The sequence below is a fragment of the Passer montanus genome, unplaced genomic scaffold (assembly GCF_014805655.1).
Source record: "Passer montanus isolate IOZ18808 unplaced genomic scaffold, ASM1480565v1 scaffold160, whole genome shotgun sequence".
NCBI classification, from domain to species: Eukaryota; Metazoa; Chordata; class Aves; order Passeriformes; family Passeridae; genus Passer; species Passer montanus.
In genome coordinates, this window is record NW_024363161.1 from 159,731 (window position 1) to 179,880 (window position 20,150).

General features: G+C 43.6%; 1 protein-coding gene and 1 long non-coding RNA gene across 4 annotated transcripts in view; one reads left to right on the forward strand and one right to left on the reverse strand.

Moving 5' to 3' along the window:
- On the reverse strand, positions 1 to 5,761 carry LOC120499418. The gene is made up of 3 exons (XR_005626872.1): positions 4,993 to 5,761; positions 4,131 to 4,282; positions 1 to 929 (listed from the first exon to the last, which is right to left on the reverse strand). It is a non-coding gene; the product is annotated as an uncharacterized LOC120499418 (long non-coding RNA).
- The window catches only part of TMCO4 (transmembrane and coiled-coil domains 4), a 39,025-nt gene that overhangs the window by 3,591 nt on the left and 15,284 nt on the right, over positions 1 to 20,150 (forward strand). For all 3 annotated transcript variants that reach the window (XM_039703135.1, XM_039703134.1, XM_039703133.1), the window contains 9 exons: positions 3,890 to 3,917; positions 5,757 to 5,889; positions 9,561 to 9,658; positions 10,174 to 10,317; positions 10,812 to 10,931; positions 12,216 to 12,380; positions 12,867 to 13,003; positions 14,480 to 14,564; positions 18,181 to 18,298. In XM_039703135.1, coding sequence (XP_039559069.1) covers positions 3,890 to 3,917; positions 5,757 to 5,889; positions 9,561 to 9,658; positions 10,174 to 10,317; positions 10,812 to 10,931; positions 12,216 to 12,380; positions 12,867 to 13,003; positions 14,480 to 14,564; positions 18,181 to 18,298 — 1,028 coding nt within the window. The remainder of the gene's footprint in view (positions 1 to 3,889; positions 3,918 to 5,756; positions 5,890 to 9,560; positions 9,659 to 10,173; positions 10,318 to 10,811; positions 10,932 to 12,215; positions 12,381 to 12,866; positions 13,004 to 14,479; positions 14,565 to 18,180; positions 18,299 to 20,150) is intronic.

Genomic DNA, 20,150 nt, shown 5'->3' on the forward strand with positions numbered 1-20,150 from the left:
TTGTGTGCTCCCCTCACCCTTGTTTGTTTGCAAAAGAGGTTTGTCATATCTGTCTGTTTGCAGCTGAAGTGCTGTTTGTGCAGTCAGGGAAATAAAATCAATATTTCTGATAGGCATTTATTTATAAGTAGCTGTGGGAGGACTGGTAGTCTATCCATAAAGACCTCATGGAAATGATGAATGTGAAACATGGTCACTGTCTGCTGAGTTGTGTCTTTGGTGGTTTCACTCTACAGAACAGAGAACTGACAAAGTTTTTACTTTGATTGTGTTACTGCAGTGGTCTCCGTTCATACATGTGTTGTACACATTTTAGTGACACCCTGAACACAGTAGACATGTTTCTCACTTGTTTGAAAGCCCCTTCACTATATATGCATCACAAACCACCTCCACACACATGCTCCAAGGAGCACAATTTCCAGAGTCTTTTCCCCAGAGTACATTTTGGCCAGAAGGAAATTATACTGACTTTATTTTCTTTCACTGAGGAAGTGAAACTGCTCCATAATGTTCTGCTGTAAAAGCTGATGGAAAGATAAAAGAGGTGAAGCGTTTTGGCAGTGTTTGCTTTTGCTGGGGAAGATCTCTCCTCATCCAACCTCATGTTATGCCATGCAGGGTGAAGAGAGTGTTAGGCTGCTGCTCGTGCCACACAGACCATGGGCACTGTCACCCTGTGCCAGACACCCCAGTGCTCTGATATTGGCTGATTAGGGGTTATCACACACTCACCTTGAGCAATGGCCTGGCTGAGCAGCAGATAGAGAGTGAGAACTTGGCCGTGTTAGGGGAGATAAGAGAGCAGTGAACTTCTCTGGTCACCTTGACCGGCTCCCATTTCCTCAGCCACCTTTTCTCTCTCCTGTCAGTCTATAAAATGCCTCAGAGGATCTGCTCCTGGTCCAAATGTTCCAGTGCCGAAAGTCCTACAATAATACAAGGACAGCAACAGAGATCTTAATCTTAATAATTTAGAGCAGATCTTCTAAAATAAAAGTGGTTCTTTGGATGCTGTTTCCTCAAATTCAGTACATCTACACTCATTTTTTCGGCCTTGATGTGCTTCCTGCATTGTTTCCCTCATTCTCTCTGCCTCAGGATGGATTCTCTGCATTGAGGCAGGTTTTCCTGCGTTGCTGCTGAGTTTATTAAGGATGCAATTTAGCTTGTGCTTGCTCCGAGCTTATGCTGCATGAGGACTCCATGTGCTTGTAGAAAAGTGGCTCTGGATCAGTGGGAGCATACAGGATTTTGCCCTAACAGGAAACTGAGGATATCCCCTGGATTTTGGTGGAATACAGAAACATAGACAGCTTTGATCAGTTGAAAGCAAAGATGAGGAAAAAGGATCACTCTGATGCCACAGCAGCAATCCCTTACACAGTCATCTGCATGTGGGCAAGATGATTGATTTTGTCGGAGGAGAGGCAGAATGCAAGACTTCAGTAGAGCAAGGCAGCAGAGGTGTGTGTGTCTGGAAAAAACCCTGGTGTGTGGCAAACATCAATGATAAGCTGAGATCAGCTTTTTCCTTCTTACCTGGAAATAAACAAGCTATGGGACAAAGCTTTATGAATTATTGATCTTTTGCTTTATGGTTCTAGTGCTCCTTTGTATTCAGCCGCTGCTGATGCAATATTTACTGTTTATTAAATATCTTCTTAATTGCTCAGCGTGTTCAGTGACAGGGCCTTACTGGCACTAATGCTGCATTTTTGAAGGCCCTTTGTGTCAAAGGAGATGAAGAGATGATCCATGAAGTCAGGAGATTAGATGTGAGCTCACCATTGATTCAGTGAACATCTGAGGATTATGGATTGTTATCTTTGTGTCTTTTGTGTCATTGCAGATGACTAACACAGAGGCAGATGGTGGTAACTGAATCCTTTAAAGACAGTAGTCATAGCAGGCTATGGGTGTGGTATGGGAAGGCGATGTAATGAAAGAGCTGTAGAAGCTGTGATAGGTGATTAGATGTTGAAAATTCTTATTATGAATATGTTCTTTCTCTCAGCATACTTGGAATGCCTATTTTCCAGTGGTTTCCTACCCACATTCACTGTAATGTGGATTTGGGGCTCTCTGTTGTTAAGGAAATGGGTTTGAACTTGCATCAACTCAGAAAAAGCTGGCAAAGACTGAATAAAGACTCCCTTCTTTTGTAAGGCTTCTCAGTCATATGGGTGGTTGTCTTGTCATGGAGTTTTCATAGAGATTCAAAACACTGACTTCAGAATAAGGCTGCAATATAACAACTGCTGCTTAGGGAGGAAAACAAACCAGTTGTGAACTAATCTAGTCACTGTTGGTTGGATTCCAGCTGCCTGCATGTGCAGTACGTGCACAGCCTAAACTGCAGCCTAAATTTGAGTGTGCTAACTGGCACGGATGCCATAAAAACAGTTGTTGTAATTTATCTTCTGTTTACCTACCTGCATCCCTGACCCTTTGAAAGGCACGTGTGTACTGCTGAGGCCAGATTTATTTGGGGTGGTTTGATACGAGGTGCCATAGGTGATACTGGGCTGACAGGACTGGACATCAGTCACAGCCCCATCTCCCTGAGCCTCACTCAGGGAGAGTTTATTGCCCACAAACCATCACCTCTTCCAGAGGCTGCTCATGGCAGTCCATGGAGAATTGTGGCAACAAGGTCACAAGCTTCACCTTGTTCTAGACTCGAGGCCCTTTGCTTGGTCAGCTTTTTGCTCAAGGCTCCCAGCCCTGCACCTTCTGCTGGGCTTTGACACCTCTGTGCCAACTCTTCCCCCAGAAATGCACCCCGAGAGGAGCTGATGGTGCCCACATAGTTGATCCCTGGGCACTCCCAGTACTCAGCCTTTGGGAAACCAGTTACATCCCTCCCTCTGTACTGGTGTCTCCAATTCCCACACCCCACCAGCCAGCCTGGGGAGCAGTCTGAAGTTTGTCCCTCTTCTGGTTGGTTCAGGATGGTTTGTTGTGCATTCTGCACTTCTCATGTGTAGGACTCTCAGGTTAGAGACGTTTTTACTATACAAACTGTGCTTGGGAGCTTACAGGACTAATAATCATAAACTCCTTGGCAGCCTCCTACATCTTTGGCTGCATTTTTTGTGTTCCCAGAGGGCTGAAAGGATTCTGTGTAAAATTCAGCTGTGCTGTATTTGTGTGTAGGAGAGGGAAGCAGCTCAACTGAGCTGGTGCTTAATGTAGTCACATAAAGAGCTTAGAATTTGTCCAGTGGCAATAAAAGAGGAGAACACAGTTGTAAAAACACTGGCCTCTTTTTCATGGATTTATCCATAGAAACCATCTATTGAATTGATTTGTTTTTCCATTTTTTTATGGTGAAAAGCCAACACAGAAGGCAAGTCCCTCAATCTTGACAGATGGCCATAAATTCTGAGTTTTTTAACTCACTTAATCCAAAACAACTTCATGCCAGTTCAGCCTTACTGCCTGAAGCTGTGAATTCCCAGAATGCCAAAGAAAATAGGGGCCATTAGAGGAACATTCAAACCTGTTAGTGATGTTGCATATGTGACTGTAGGGAGCAGAAGGCATTAGAGTGGGAGGATTAGAGCCCTGCTCCCCCAAACTTTGAAGTCTGGTGTAAGATCAGGATCATAACAAAATAACAAAAAATGTGGTTTTATATACCAAGCATATACAGCATATACCAAGCATCATCTGCTTTTGTCCAGCCCTTTGTACTGGCCTTCAGAGAATTTTGGACTGGTTTTGCTCTGTGCTGCCTCTCTGAATTGTAATTTTCTGCTTCCCTCTTATGAACTGAGCTGCTACAGTAATTCAATCAGTCTGATGGGTTTTATTCCTCCATTTTGATCCCTCCAGACCTACATCATCAATTTTAATTTGAGTATTCTTTTTTTTTTCTCTTTAGGACCTTTTATCGTTCTCTCTTCAAGATGGTAAGTTTACTTTTTCTTTGTAAAAATAATATAGTTGAGTTTACATCTGATACTTTGAAGTGCTCAAAAAGGTACTATCCTATTTAATCTCAGCTTCCTCTCTGGCAAAAGCTGCACACTCCTTCCCTGCATCCCCTTCAGGAAAAACAACTCTTCTTTTAGGAATGGTTAAAATTGAACAGCTGAAAATTGAACAACTCTTCACCTCCTTACCTTCACACACCACACATTGCCAAGCAGATGTAAATGTGGTGGAGTGAGGTGATTTTTCTCCAATGTTTCCAGGGAATCAGGTGATCTCTTCCTTTAGGAAGGCAGTAAAGCTGTTATGAAAATCTCAGCCTAAAATATTTTCTTCTGGTTGCCTAAAAAAAAAAATAAATCAGGGTATAAATTCCTGTGAAGCCCATTATAAATAAATGTGATTTTCCTCATATATTATATTACACATAAAACAATTCTCTGGCTTGCAATCCATTACATGGATAAGTCTGATAAAATTAATTAAATAAAGACTGCCTGCTGAACAGAATGTTCATTTCTAAAAGAAGCCTGGATTCTGTCACTACTTGCATTTTTTAAATCTCTGTGTTTTAACATGTTCTCACAGGAAAGAACTCACTGCTTGCTGATAGCCTGTTGCACTGCAGAACAAAACAAGTTTTGTTCTTGCTTTATTTTTAATGGACAATTGACAAGTCAGCTATTGCAAAACCGCTTCTTTTGTGAAGCTGGAATTTAGGAGAAATCTCTTTCCAAGCCTCACTGCCTTCCCACCAGGCTGGTGAGGAAGGAACCCGGCAGTGTCAGCAGACAGAAAAAAGAAGGGGACTCATTCCACCTGCCTGGACTTGCAGGACGTGCCACATTTCGGGAAGGAGTGAAGATAAATCCTGTCCTCATTTCTCAACTACGCACAAACCTGATCAAGGGTGTCATTTAAGGCTGTGGAATTAGCTTGGTATCTTGGTAATGATGGTAATAAATAATCTTAATAGATTGCCATAGTTGATCTACGTGCAGCGGGTATCACAAACATTCTTTGTAATTGGATCTTGCTGGTATCTTCACCCACCTTGAGAAAAACAATTGTGTTTTTCATCCCAGAGTGCACCAAGAACCCTTTATAAAAGCCAAACATCAGGAAGTAGTAGGTGCTGCTGAGAGAAAAACATAAAAAAACGAGAGTTGGCACAAATGATTTAAAATCTATTACATTTAAGATGTCTTTTCTTCTAAGATGTCTTTTCTTGAAGAACACATGCTTACAAAACCAGGAGTATTCACTTCTGTTGTCTGCTGTTGTCTGAGTGCACTGTCCACTCCTGCATCTCCAGCAGGGAGTGTAAAAGCAAACGTTTGTCTGTGGTGCTGCTGGGGGAGCTAGTGTGTAGCTTTACACTCCTGAGTGCCTCTTGCTGCCACCAAAGAAGCTTTTGCATGGAAATGCATTCTTACAAAATGCCACCTTCCTGCAGTGCTGCAGTTGAGGTGGGCTGTGCCCAGGTACACACACAGACATGTTTGATATTTCCAGTTAGCAGTGGTCCTGCTGCATTATTCTCTGTTGAAAAGTTGCCAGCAGGCCTCTACCACAGAGGATGGAGACCAAAGGATCTGAGATCTTTTTCCTGCCACAAAGGAATTACCTGGTGTGGTGGCTCTGTTTGCAGGGAAGAAGGATTTTCCATTTATCAGTCTATTCTCATGTTCCTGGAAGAAAAAGAGGGCCTGGGGGAAGGAGCTGCCCTGTGACACGTTCCTTGAGTACTCTGCTCCTTAGCTGAACTGTGTCATCAGACTGATCAGACTGATTTCCTGGGCTTTTCTCTCTTCAAGGATCCTATGATGCTCGAGCCAGGGTGTTGATCTGTCGTGTCAGCTGGCTGCTGAGAATTCCCTTGGAAGATCTGGAAGTCCTGGAGGAATCTCTGCTTGAGAACCTGAAGGAACAAAAAGAGGAAGAGTCAGAGTAAGAACATTTGGGTTGATATGGGATCAAAAAACACTGCCAGTGCTCAAAAACTTAGCAGTAATTACTTGTGCCTAAGTCCAGTCTCTGATTATTCCCCACATGGCTCTTACTGTAATCATTTATGGCTTGATTAGGGTTGCAGAGCCCTCATAGCACTGACAAGAAGAAAAGCTCAGCATTCTTAAAATCAGAGCTGAGACCTGGCCTTGCACACTGGTAAAGGCTGTTCTGCTCTGAGCTGCCTCCTTTCCTCTTTCCAGCTCCTTCTCAGAGACTGTAGATTTTGCACAAATGCATCACAAAGATCTTGTTGTCTCTTAGCCCAGTATCAGAACTGCCTCTTGCAGAATGAAGTTCCTACACATAATCAGGATTAGATCCTCAGATCTTATATCCAGGTCCTGTTCATTGTCTCTGGATCTGTCTTTAGCATCTGTAAGAGAGAGCTGAATAACTCCTATTAAAGGGAGATTTCTGAGGGCAAGAGGCTGAATCTTCAGATATGTACAGACCTGGCTCATAATTCTATGTTAGTAACATAGGATTAATTCTTGGTATCTATAGAAAAATGCAGTATCTTTATATTCCTCTCATCAGGCAGGAATTGTGTGACAGTTTAGCAATATTTAAGGCAGTAAACATGTCTGTAGTAGACTTTCAAGGGAAATATTTTCATCTGTCAACTCAGCAAATGGTTGTGAGATTACCTTGAATGCTAATAAAGTCTTTAATCGACACCCTTGCCATGGTTCAGCTCAGATGTTTACCATGGGGTCCAGCATGTGATGGGTATCTTCCAGTAACAGCTGTGTTTAAATAATGCTTAACTTTATAGCACACTGTAAAAAGGGAAAGTCAGAATAATCTCAAAGATCGTGGACTTCTAAACATTTGGTGTGCAGGAGCAAGGGTTGGTATTAATGGGGACTGTTTTGCTCAGTGCTGGGCCTTTAAGCTGTGTCTGATAACAGTGAAAGAACAGTGTGGATTTCAAACCCTGCTGCCAGCCCAGTGGGCTTCCTCTGTGCCTGCTGTGGGATTCCTAGCTTGTCCTTTGCCCAAATTGCAGCCATGGGAGTAAATGCCTGTTGGATTAAAAAAAAAAGGAAAATCCTTATGGTGAGAGGAGCCCAAGACCACAGTGTGAACACATTGTTGTTGCTGTGCTTAAAGAAGGCTGAGATTTGTGGGGAACCAATGAGCCTTTCTTTGGTTTGAAGTCAGGAGTCAGTGGGGAAAGGAAGCAGAATATAAACCTGTCACCACCTTGACCTCACAGATTTTGGGGCTGGGAATACCATTATGTGCTTGGGATGCTTCGAGCTTTGACCAGCAAGAGGTTTTGGAACAGAAATAACCAACCAGAGATTTGGCAGCTCCTGCACAGGTGTTTTTACTGATATTTGTTAACAGGAGGTTTTTCTCCTGCCTTTGCTGCTGTGGATATGTTGGATTGAGGCCCAGAACCTACGAGATTAAATGCACAATCCTCTAAAGAATAACACTCCAACAACTTAAACCATGTTAGTTGCACCAAATGTGCTCTGACCTGCAGGTGAGAACCTTTCTTTTGTACACAGTTCTGTAAGAAACTGGAAAACATCACAACATTCACTTGCTGATGTGTGCTCCTGCACCTTTCCTTACTGGAAAATCACCTGAAATTCCCCATAACAATCTCTCTGAATATAATTTGTGGTTCAGGAAAGAAGCTGCATATCGGAGCTCAGTGAGGGTGGAGAAATACCAGAAGCAGCAGTTAATTACCACAGTGGATAAAAGCAGTCTGGTAATCCAGTGATAATGGTAATGGAGGAGCCATTAGGAAGCAGCTGCTGGCAGCTCCAGAAGGGAAGCAGTGACAGGCAGAACTTCTCCTTTTATTTACTGCATTGGCAGGCAAGATTTAGCTGCCACTCTCTTTCTCCCCACGTATCTCAAACTGCTCATTATTCCAACTGACTCCAAGTTAGCCATGTTCCAACTCTCTTGTCATTATTCTCAGCCTGAGACACAGTGCAGTGATTGTAAAAACTGATGAACCTCATGAAGAACAGAAATTACTGGGTATTGCCAGCTTAGTTATGAACAGCCTGGCTGCAGCACTCATATAAGGAACTCCAGGAGCAATTTTATCCAAAGCCAAGCATTCAGACTGGTGACTAAGGCACAAAGTAGAGCATTTGGAAAGGATGAGAGGAAATGGCCTCAGGCTGTGTCAGAAGAGGTTCAGGTTAAATCAGGAGGAATTTCTTCATGGAAAGGGCTGTCAGGCATTGGAAGGGGCTTCCCATGGAGGTGGTGGAGTCCCCATCCCTGGAGGTGTCCAAGGAGCAATTGGACAGTGCTCTGGGCTGGGGGACAGGGTGGGCATTGGGCACAGCTTGGACTTGATGGTCCTGGAGATCTTTTCCAACGTCAGTGATTCCATGATTCTCTGATATTGGTGATTCCATGATTCTCTGATATTCCATGATTCCTTGCTTTGTCCGTGGGGCTGTAGGAGTGGCTGTGGCTGTGCAGAAATTGGAGAGGTGCTGCTCTCTGCAGATACCACGTTTGCATGTTTGCAGCTGCATAAGGTAATGAGCCATGGCTTTTGGAGGGGCTCTGTGGAGACAAAGTCTCCATGACGTGCAGGTCCATGGGAGTTCTGCCAGTGAGTGCAGTGACTCAGGGATTTCACCCACTGAGCTCCATTCCCCTCCTGCTGCGCCTCACAAAGCTGCATATTGTTTGGGACTTGTGTAAAATTGTCTTAATCAAAATTACAGCGTGCTTAGGAGGTTCCAGGAAAGATTAAGCAATTATAGGGATAATGAAAATCCAAAATTAGGGCAGGATTAACAGGGAAAATATCCAAGTTTGGAAGCAAGATAAATTGTCATGTTTCAAGGCCTAGATTAACTGCTGTGCAAACAGGCCAGAAGGAACCTCGCTCTTGAAACAACTTATTCCAGTATCCTCTGTTTCTCCCACTTTCCTCTGAAATGGAAGCACTTCTTGCAAAAGAAAAAACAAAGACACTGGAGAGAAGTCAAAAGTAGTGGCTAATAACTAGTATTTGTTCCTTTTTGGTTTATTTACCTCTTTCTGATAAGCTTGTTAAAATACAGCTTAAATGCACACTGATGACTGTGTTTAATTCCTATTATATTATTATATTGTGATGTACAATTAGAAAGCAGCTTGTCGTAAACACTGCTTTTGAAAAACAGTTTAATTGCATCTCTGCTTGTTAGCACAAATTACTCCTATTCCCTTTTATTTCAAACACTTTTCCCTGTTTCTTCTTAGCTTTCTTGTGGTTTTTTAGGACACTTAGGCAGCATATAGTTAATGAAATGCTTTTGACTTTTTGTTTCTTTCTTTTTCTTTACAAGCTTCAGTCCTATTAGGAAGGGTTTTCTGAGTAAGTAATATCTGTTGGCTTTTGTCAGCAATTAAATTGTTTCAGTTTAAATCTGTGGTCCATTTAATCCATTCAATTTAAATCTCTAAATCCATGCTCATAAATCTCAGTGTGCTGTCACAGTCCACACCTGCATGTTCCTTTTTACTGTTCCTGGGAGGGAAGTTACACTGAGGAGAACAAAAGCAGATTCTGATGCAGCATTGTTATCCGTTGGGCTTTTCCCTTAGTCTTTGTCCTTTTAATCCCCCCACAGAACTGCAGAAGTCTCAAGAAGAAAGAAGGAAAGAAGGAAAAAGCTGAAGAGATACCTGCTGATCGGTCTGGCAACTGTTGGGGGTGGAACAGTGATTGGTGAGGCTGCCCCTGCCATTCTGGGGACACAGCACCAGGGACAGAGAGGGGTGTGACTCCAAGAAAAGTATTTTCAGCCTCACAAAAATAAACATGAAAGAATTAGCTGGAAAAGTTATTCCAGTGTAGCTTCACTAGCTGGGGGAAGTATTAAACTGAGGTTGTCACCCCTTCAAAATGTTTTCTCCTTCTTTGCTGTCATAAGAGTATCAGATCTTCAACTTTGAAATCAAAAGTGTGAGATTAGATCAATGTTTCCTGAGCAAACAGAGCAGAGCTCACCCCAGATCACCACATAGTCTTCCTTTGACTTTGAAATTATTCTTCATTCATCTGGAGTCAGTCAAAGAATCTGGGCAGAGATTCAGGGCCTGGGGAGGGTCTCAGAAAGCCTCTTTATTGACGTGCAAAAAGCTCTTCCAGCAGCAGTAGCAGCACTCTCCCAGCACAGGGGAATGCCTGCCTGGGGTTTTTAAGGGATAATACTTTGGTGATATCTCTTGCTGCATCCTCAGGTCTGACAGGAGGCCTGGCTGCCCCTCTGGTTGCTGCGGGAGCTGCCACAGTCATCGGGAGTGCTGGAGCAGCTGCTTTAGGATCCACTGCTGGGATTGCTGTCATGGCATCCCTTTTTGGAGCAGCAGGAGCTGGTCTTACTGGTAAGAGAGTGAGCACACCATTCTCAGCCAGTGGGGCACAGTATCATGTGTGCAAACACAGTTAATGACCCCACTGAGCTCTCTGCAGAGTGAGGGAAGCGATTTGAGGTGTAATCCGTGAGATTTTGTCTCAGTGCTGATTAAGGTACTCTGTAGCCCCTGGTGACCAAATAGGGAAAGAATATTTGGTGTGTGGTTAATGAAGGAAATGAAAACTTCCTGCTTTGGGTTAGAAAGATGCTGCCATGGAGAAAAGCAGCTGTTACAGCAAAAAAACCCTTCTGCTGGATTCCCTCAGATCGCACAACCTCAGAAAGATCATTTTGGCTCCTTACCAAGCTATAAGAAATGCATGGGCTGACTGAGGGTTTTGGAAAGGAAAAAAAACCCTCTCCAGATTACCCAATTAATTTCTTAACGAACTCCTACTGTTAGCAGAGGATGTCCTTTCTGTGCCATCCCTGAGCCATGTGTTTCTTCCTGGCTGTGTGTAGGATACAAAATGAAGAAACGTGTGGGAGCCATAGAAGAGTTTGAATTCCTCCCACTTACGGAAGGGAAGCAGCTCCACATCACCATAGCAATCACTGGATGGCTGTGCACTGGCAAATATGGTAAGAACATGATGAGAAGCTGAGAGGAGCTCCAAGAGCTGTGGCTGTGTCCTACTCCAGGCTGTGTTTGTGCTCACAAAGCACTATGTCTGCCCCACATTTCCATGGCATGGTAACCGAACCACATCAATTCTCACCATAAGACTTTGCAGCTCAATCTGCAATCCCAGGCAAACAGAGGAAAAAAAAAGAGGGCATTATATTGGTGGTGATAGCAGGACTGGGAGTAGTCATAGTTCTGACAGGAACTCTTGCATGGTTTTGCCAGAAAAGATCTGTCTGGGAGATGATTGCCAGCACTAGTACAGAGTGTCTCTGAGACCTTATGTTTATCCACCAGGAATTAAGAGAAAATAGTGTGGTTTGGCTCTCTCCATATCTCCAGCTAATGAGGTTTATTGGCAAGAAAGTTCTGTCAAGTGAATCCTGTTAAGCACAGCACTCTGGAGGTGACTTACAGGGGAAACCTTGAAAGGTCTGTAGTACTTTGTTTTCCAGTGTAGCTTGTCATATAAAATATGTCACCTGTCTGCTAATGTGCTCAGCTTCAGCTGACTGAACAGCTGCCAGTTCATTGAGAAGCACCATAATTAACTCTGGATATCATTAATGCAGAAGGATGCCTCGTCCTGTCACTTGCCAGGCTGCAGCTTGCTGTCACAGGGAAGTTCTCATTTTGCAGTGTTGTACTTTGGCTTCTCTCTTCACTTGCCAGAGGTCCAAATCCTCAGAGCTGGAGGGCTCCCAGGCACAGTTAGAGAGGCAAGTGTGTCCCTCCAGGAACATTTTGTGTCTGTTTGCCCGTAAAAGGGAGTTACAGATGATATGCATTCTTCTTCCATAACTAGCAATCTGCTAGAATGTTTTAAAGAACAAAACGAGGGTTGTCATCCATTTTCCTCCTTACAGGAGTGTATGTCTGTGTACACAGTCCTTCAAACAGAGGGACTGAGGCCAGGAGTTTTATGGGATTTGCCACCTTGTGATTTTGGAGCTGCCAGTGGTTGCCAATCCGTGTGTCCCCAAATAAGACAGACTGTTGGGGGGATCTTGTGTCACTTTGATCAGCAGCTGCCTCAACCTGACCTGCATTGTTTGGGGAAGGAACAGTGTGGGAAGGCTTTTAATTAACTGACAGTTCTGCTCTGCCCTTCAGTGTTGATCTGTCATTAATAGCATTGCTAGACTATTCCAGTGTCCTGCAGCTCTGTTGGCCTCCTCTTGCCAGGAATCAGCCATTGTGTTCTCTCCAAACATGAATTCCATCTTTGCAACCTTTCCCAGGGAGCTTCACAGCCCCGTGGAGCAGCATGTTGCACTCGAGTGAGCAGTACTGCCTGGCCTGGGAATCCAAGTACTTGATGGAGCTTGGCAATGCCTTGGATTCCCTGCTGAATGGCTTTGTGAACATGATGGCTCAAGAAGCCCTAAAATTCACTGTCTTGTCAGGTAAGAAAGTAAATCCTATCAGATCTGTTTGAGTGGCTCTTGTGCAGTTTCAGTGTTAAAGGAGCTTTCCTAAAGAAGGAATGTTTTGGAGGAGGCAGTGCTGGCATTGCCCAGCAGAAGTGACCTGAGAACCTCCTCTACCACACCTGTAATTTAGCTGTGCTTTCCTGGACTGCTGAGCCATCGTGTCATTGCATCATTCTGTTACAGTTACAGCTGGAAACACCTTCCTTCACCTGTGACTGTTCATTTCCCTCTATTATTACACATTTACTGCTGCACAGAAACGTCCCAACACATGGGTTGCACACACCCCCCCTGTGCCAGAACATCAGATTCTTTCTTATCTTTAGTCCAGCAAAGCATTTCTCAGCACAGCTATTGGGAAAGAAGAGCTGGAAATGACATAAGCTCCTAGGCTTAGCCTTTAACTTCAGTGAACTCTCTTGCTTTTGGTGTTTTCTGAGGAACCTCTGTGTGTTGCAGGGATTGTGACAGCCTTGACTTGGCCAGCATCACTCCTGACTGTTGCCAGTGTCATTGACAACCCCTGGGGAGTGTGTCTGCACCGCTCTGCCGAAGTGGGCAAACACCTGGCGCACATCCTGCTCAGCAGGCAGCAGGTAACTGGCCACAGTTAGCCAGGAGTAACTGGCCACAGTTATCCAGGAGTAACAGCTGGAAGGGAGCTGCCCGGGGAGGTGACATTTTATACTCATGCTGGTTAAATGGTGTCTTTCTAAGGGGACAAAAATTAATAAAACAAACACACAGAGAGTGCTGCATGAAGGTGACCAGCAGGTATCTGGATTGCTGGGGAAAAGGAGGAGGTTCCAAGTGGATCAGAGAAATCCTGCTGAGATCTGTTCCATTTAACCTAAAGCTTTTCTCACTGAGGAAGAAGAGATCCAGGTCATAAATGACCTGTGGCTTAACCATGTCACAACACAGCCAGGCCCACTCACCTAGTGGAAGTCAGAGAGCAGGAGGTGAGGATGGGTGAAAAGGAAAGGAAAATACAAAGTTTTAAAAATATTTATGGATCATTAAGAGGCACCTGCACAGCAACCTGAGAGAAAAGTGGGTGGCAGCGAATGCCCAGTGAGCTGTGGCTTTGCCTGCAGAGAAGGGAACACAACTGACAGAAGTGACAGAAGTCTCTCTGAAAAGGCTTGAAAAATGACATTTCTGCCCCCCCAAGAGCCTGCCATTATTTGGTGGGCCAGAGCTGGGGTTTGCTGGCCATGTGTTTGTCTCACACCAGGCACTGCTGATCATAGGGGAGCCCAAGGGGAGCTGTGGCCCCAGAGCTGTGTGTCCCAGCAAGGTGGAACAGCAGAGGAGGAGCAAACTTGATTTCTCATAAAAACCCAATCCTAGAAAACTCAATAAACTTCTTTTCATACAAGCCCTTTCTTTTGCTATGGGGCATTTGTTCTTGTCTGTTAAGCATTTGGTGTTGTGAAAACACATTCCAGTGTGCTGGAGAGTCTGAAACTAGTTAATGAGATGTCTGGGGTGTCATTGCACACCTGCTCCCTGGATATTACAAAGACCATTTTTCATTGATGTTGGGATTAGGCTCCCTTTAATCTTACAGAAAATCTTATTAGGCTGTTCAAAATAAAAGCTTAAAGCTTAGAAGCCACATTATCTTTTATAACCATTGCATGCTGCTGCTGTCACTCAGCATGAAATCTGGAAGTGGTCAGTATTTTTGTATTATGGCTTCTTCTTCTGTGTATTGAAACATTTCTAGGAAAATTTTGTTCCTTGAATAAGGTTTTAATTTGGAAATTTCAAACCAAGGGCAACATCTGTTTTGGTTCTGTTTGAAACATCCCCTTCATTGTAACTTATGATCACTAGTTTTCAGTTGATTTTCTGAAGATCAAAACATACAAAATACATTCTCCACATTGAACTGGGCATAACTTTGAGGAGACCTGATCCCTTTGAAACCAACCAAATTGCTCCACTCTTTCAAAGGTGATGCACAAGCAGGTGCTCTGTGTCTTGGGCTCTCAGGGATCCCCAGCCTGATCTCTTTCCAGAGAAAACACCATCTGGTGACATTTTTTCCTCTCATTCTTTCTCAGGGCCAGAGACCTGTCACACTGATTGGCTTCAGCCTGGGTGCCAGAGTGATTTACTTCTGCCTGCAGGAAATGGCTCAGGAGAAAGGTAACATTCACCTTCTAACCATTTTTTCTTTTATTTTCCTTACTCCTGGTGGGCAAATTTTTCTTCCAAGAGGAAGAATATAGCTTGGCTCTTTTAGGACAGGATGAAAATGAAAAAAACAAACAAACAAACAAACAAAACCCCGAGGTTTAAATGCCTTTGGAGCCAAATTCTTCTGTCATTTTCCCCAGTCCAGCAGAAAAAATCCACTGTCTTCACTTGAGGGGTTTCAGTGGGTCATTTTGGTCTGTAAACAACCAGTGACATTTGTGATCAGTCTGGAGCTGCCCGTGCACTGCCTGATCCCAGCAGAGGATGCTTTGCCTTTCTTGGGAGCTCTCTGCAGCTCTTGTATCTGATTCCCTGAGTCCTGCCTTCCATTTAAGTCTCTGAAATGCCACTGTCATCTGCTATTTTAATGGTAATTTTCCCCCAAAGTCAAGTATAAAACCATCTGCCAGTTTATTACCCATTGTGGTTCTCTTTATTAATAGATTTCTATTTTTAATTGAGGGGGAAAAAAAGAGTAAAATCGTTATGATCAGTTGATGGAAATTGTATCTTGGAGTTGAGTCAGCAGTGAGTGTGTGCAGCCTGCCTTCCCCCCACTTAGCAATTTAACTCATTAACCACTTACTTCACAGTAAAACATAACTAGGGAATTTTATAAAGGAAAATGTCCAGTAAAGTCCAAGCAGGTGGGAACAGAGTCAAGTGAGCATAGAGAAGGTCAGGACTGACAGCTGTATGCCAGAACTTCACTTCTGATTTAAGATAAAAGTCTTCAAATACAGGAATTCTGTTCTCAAAATAAATATAATCAAATCCAGAATAATCCTTATGGAGTTACACTGGAGCCAGAACCAGATCTTAATCTGGCCCTAGATCTACACTTTTTGTGTCCTGAGAATGCCAAGGGCTGAGGTATTTCCAGGGTTTTTTTTCAGTCTACAGGCTCTGGAACAACATGAGCCCATAGCTTAGGGAGGAAATCCTTAGGGGTCTGGAAGGTTGGCTGCCACTCCAAAGAAATCCAAGTATCGTGGTGATGCATCAGAACAGCTCCCACCATACACTGATTTTTCAGTTCCTTAATTGAATTCTGAAAGCTGAGCTGTTTGTGAGATGAAAAGCAGCATGTTCAGCACAGATTGCCAAGGCGTTCTCACAGGCACATTCCAGAGCAAGCCACAGAAGGAGCAGAGCTGGGACCTGGGACAGCTGAGACTGATTTGGGTTTGGACTTGGATGTCTCACACGAAAGGAACATACGGCCTTGTCGTGCAGGGCCCTGTATCCAGATGGCACTGGCATTTCTGAGGACAAAGAGCTAATGATGGGTTGGCCAGTGAAACACCATGGCAGGAACACAGATTCTGTTCAAATGCCTCTCTGCAAAGCAATGGAACAACCTTTGGATACTTCATGACAGATCACTTCGGGAGCCAAAGCTCAGTAGGTTTCCAGAAAATGACAATATGGAGTAAATGAGCCATCAGAGACACGTTACTGCGTGGGAGGATCATTGCTCTGATTTCTTCATCGCGCTTCCCATGCCTTTTAGAAAATACTTAGCAATTAGCAAACTAATGCAAATTGATAATGGCTGTTACCACCAGAGACCAAACCTTGACACCCAGCTGTGTGTGACAGGAGTGAGGTGTCACACACTGGGTGTTTGGTACTGATCACAGCTCATGTGACCAGTATCCCACTGGGCTGTGCTCCCTGTTGGGAATACTGCTGCCAGCTCTGCCCTGGAACATCTGTACACAGCCAGAGCTGAATTCCAGTGCTGTTCTCCCTCCAGTCAGAACTGATGTGCTGAGGTGCTTTCCCTTTCCCAGTGGTTGCATCCCTAGGGCACAGCAAAGGCCAGCTCCCAGGATTGGTTATGGTCTCTGGGACAGCTTCTTTCTTCCACACCTTTTCTGGAGAAATCATCTTAATCAGGTTTGAATTTTGGCCTCTCATTCTCACTCTGTTCTCACCTGCTTGGACTTGATTGGAAATTTTCCTTTATAAAATTCCTTATTCATTAGCCACTCTCTATGAGGGTAAATGGTTAATTAATTAATTTTTTCTTTTCACTGCTTTTACAGACTTTATTGTTCTTCATCATCTAAAAGATTTACAAACTGTGAAATAGATTTCATTTATCTCGAGCCTCGGCTGCTCTGCAGGCTAATGATCTGTTCCCAGGTTTCTATCCTGTCAACATTCAAAGAAAATGAGCATTTTTCAGCCAAGGCTAAACTTTTTTTTGTTCTGAGCAAGCAATAAGCTGGACAAAGGACTGGAGAAAAAAGCTTCTAACACCTTGCCCAAATATTCAGGATCCTGATGAATTAGCTGATTGTTTATTCACTTGGCTCACACCATGGACATGGAATTTAGAACCTTGGTTGGGATGAGCTTCCTGCAAGACTCTGTGTTTCCTTTTCATTGCCCATAATTATGGGAACAGGGCTTTATTGCTCACAGATTACACTCACAAAATTGAATTGCTCTTTGCTCTTTTTGATTGGTGCAAAAATTGCTCTGCAATAAGAAGTAATTCCAGGAGTGCTCATTTGGATTTGTCAGGCATGGGACTTGCACAGCAGAGAAGGTTGCAGGCACTGCAGGCAGCTCCAGTCCTTTACTGCTATCAGGGAAAGGAAGCTAAGTGATTTGCATTTCAAAAGTGCCCAGGCAGCAGCTCTCCCTCAAATGCTGAGTTTAGCCCAGGTCTGTGGGACCTGGTCTCCCACAGGTGCAGAGTATGGATTTGGAATGTTTTGCTCATGAGTCTTCCATTTAACTGCTGTGGCATCACAGCCTTCATTTCTCTTTACAAAGATTTATGGAAGATACTGATATATTGTTCAGGAGTTTAGGAAAGTAGCAGAGCTGCTCAATATTTCTTATTCCATCATTATTCCTCCTGAAATTGCCCAGCTGCAGCTCTCTGATAAGTGAGGAAGATTTATTATGCTTAAAAGTCAACACTGCTGTTCAGCAAATCAGGCCCTGGGCATTCAGGTTACAGCAGAAGGAAATCAAAGCAGTTTGATGGATCTTCACTGGGTATTGGCAAGTCCCTCCATTGTTGCTACTTCCAAATCAATATTAACAATTTGGGATTTCCTCTTGCATGTTCAGAATGTTTTTTATAGAATCAGCTGTGGGAAGAATTCCTCATGCTTCACGTATGGCAACATTTGCTCACTCTGTGGGATCTCACACGCTTTCACAGAGGGGCTCTTTCAAAGCTCTGTGCAAGCCCACATCAAGGAGTCAGCAGAAAGATCTTTCCAGGGGTTTCCAGACCTTTCTAGAGGTTTCTGCTTGAACAGCACCTTTCTGGGCAGAGGCCAAGCCACTTCTCCCTCTTGCCATCAGCTTGGTCCTTTGCACTGTCTGAGTATCTCAGTTTTTCACATTTACTAACTCCAAGTGGACACTTAAGTTGTGTGCAGTTTTATTTATGATCCTCCTTTCCATTGTTTCTGTCTTTCAAATTGAAGCCACCTAAATTTTGATTTTTGTGTAGTGCACATCTGAACACACTTCACATAAGAATATTTTCTGATCCATCTTCTGAATCTGAACTGTTCTGCTTTCACCTCGACAGACTCACAAGGGATCATTGAAGACGTTGTCTTGCTGGGAGCTCCAGTGGAAGGAGAAGCCAAGCACTGGAGAGCTCTCACCAGAGTGGTGTCAGGCAGGATCATCAATGGCTTCTGCAGGTCAGTGTGAGCTCAGTGCCCGGCCTTGTTAGCCTGGAAATGGTTTGGGGCATTTATCCCTTTCAAGTACTCTGTGAGTGCTGGTGAGGACACTGAGCAGTGCCAGAGCCTCGTCCCTCCAGGCCTCTGCCTCAGATCCCTTGGAGATGGCAGCTTCAGGAGGCACCTGGAGGCTGTTTGATGCAGCTCTTGGCTCTTTGTGCCACTGGAAGCCCATGTTCATAGAGGGACCATGTTCTACCACTCACAGCCTAAAGCAGCTGGGTCAGTTTGTTTGTGTGGCTAATCTGATATATTCTGAAGGCCCTTTAAATCTCAGCGTTGTGTGAAGGCAGTAAATACAGCATTCAGTTTGCTGACTTAAAGAATGGGAATTAGCATCTATAAAAGCTTTAAGGTGAAGTTCACTTGTGGCTGCTTAGGGGGAAAAAGATGTGAAAATCACAATGGAAGGGAAGGAGCTCAAGCAAATTGAAGGCTTTTATATCTGGAGTGGCGTTCTGGTCAAGATAGTCCACATGAGCAAGATATTTAACTTGCAAAGGAAGAATAGCTGGAATAGCTATAGAAAATTTAGTAAGAATATGAAAGAATACAAAGATTGTCTTCCAAACAAACACCAGTCCTTTAAAACCACATTGAAAAACATTTTAGAAATAAAAGCAGACAACTGTTGTGCAGAGTTGTAGGAGCTGGTGGGTGAGAAGAGGGAGGTTAAGAGGCCTGAAACAGCTGAAGCAATCTCAGAAAAGCTATTAAGTAGTCAAGTGACAGCTTCAAACCTAATGACTGTGTCTTGGAAGATAATTGTGGCAGGAACACTGCTTACCAGCACAAGTAGATAAGGGGAAATTAAAACCAAGGAATAAGCAGGAAAGACTAAGAACATGGGGAAATAAATTGAGAAATAACCAGGCCAGAAAATTAGCAAAGAACCTGCAAGTCAAGACAGTTTATAAAGCTGTGAGCCCTTGGGTCAAGGGCAGGTGAAAATGCTGCTGGTGTTTTCCATGCACAAATCCATGGGGATACCTACACACGTACTTGGGAAGTGGGGAAGTACAGAGTTGATGTGATTCTAACAGAGTGTTTTCACTTAGAAAGAATAATTAAATAAATTAATTTAAAGTATTCAAGGTTAAACCAACAAATTATCAATCCTATCTTTGAGCTAGGCTGGGAATTGTTGCTTTTGTCCTCTTTGGATCTCAGGATTTTCAAGGATGCCAGATGTAAACACCACTTGCAATGTTTCTTCCTGTGCCATAAGGAAAGCTGCCTCCCTCGGAGTGCTCTGAGTTCCTCCAAGAAGCCATAAATTATAGAAATTGTTGGATATAACTGAGTTTACCCAGAAAATATTGTTCCTATCTATGTTCTACAAAAAAAAAATTCACTGTATCACTGCTCAGTGTATCCATTTCCTATAACACACGCACACACACACAAAAAAGATCTTGTTACAGTTTCTAAGCGTGCCTATACTGTTGGAATAAAATACAGTGTGTGTGTCTAGAGGGTTATTCAGGCAACATGAGGGGCAACTAGAGGAGGGAATTGAGACATTTGGGGAATTTCTGTGAGGACTGAGGTAGAGAGAAAGATTATACAAACATTTTGTGGTAAGGCCTCACCTGATTCTGATTTCTCTGGTCTCTTGCTTGCACAAAGGGTGGCCTCATTCTGTCACTTCAGGAGTAACTCTATTTAGGTTGGATGAATTACACAGAATAGAATTCCTGTGAGATCAGATTTGAGCCCAGTTGTTGAGCTTCAGTCCTTGTTCTCCTTTGGCTTTGGAATGTGAGAGTACAGGGTGAGTGAGAGCCCTGTCAGCTCTTGGAGCTGCCCC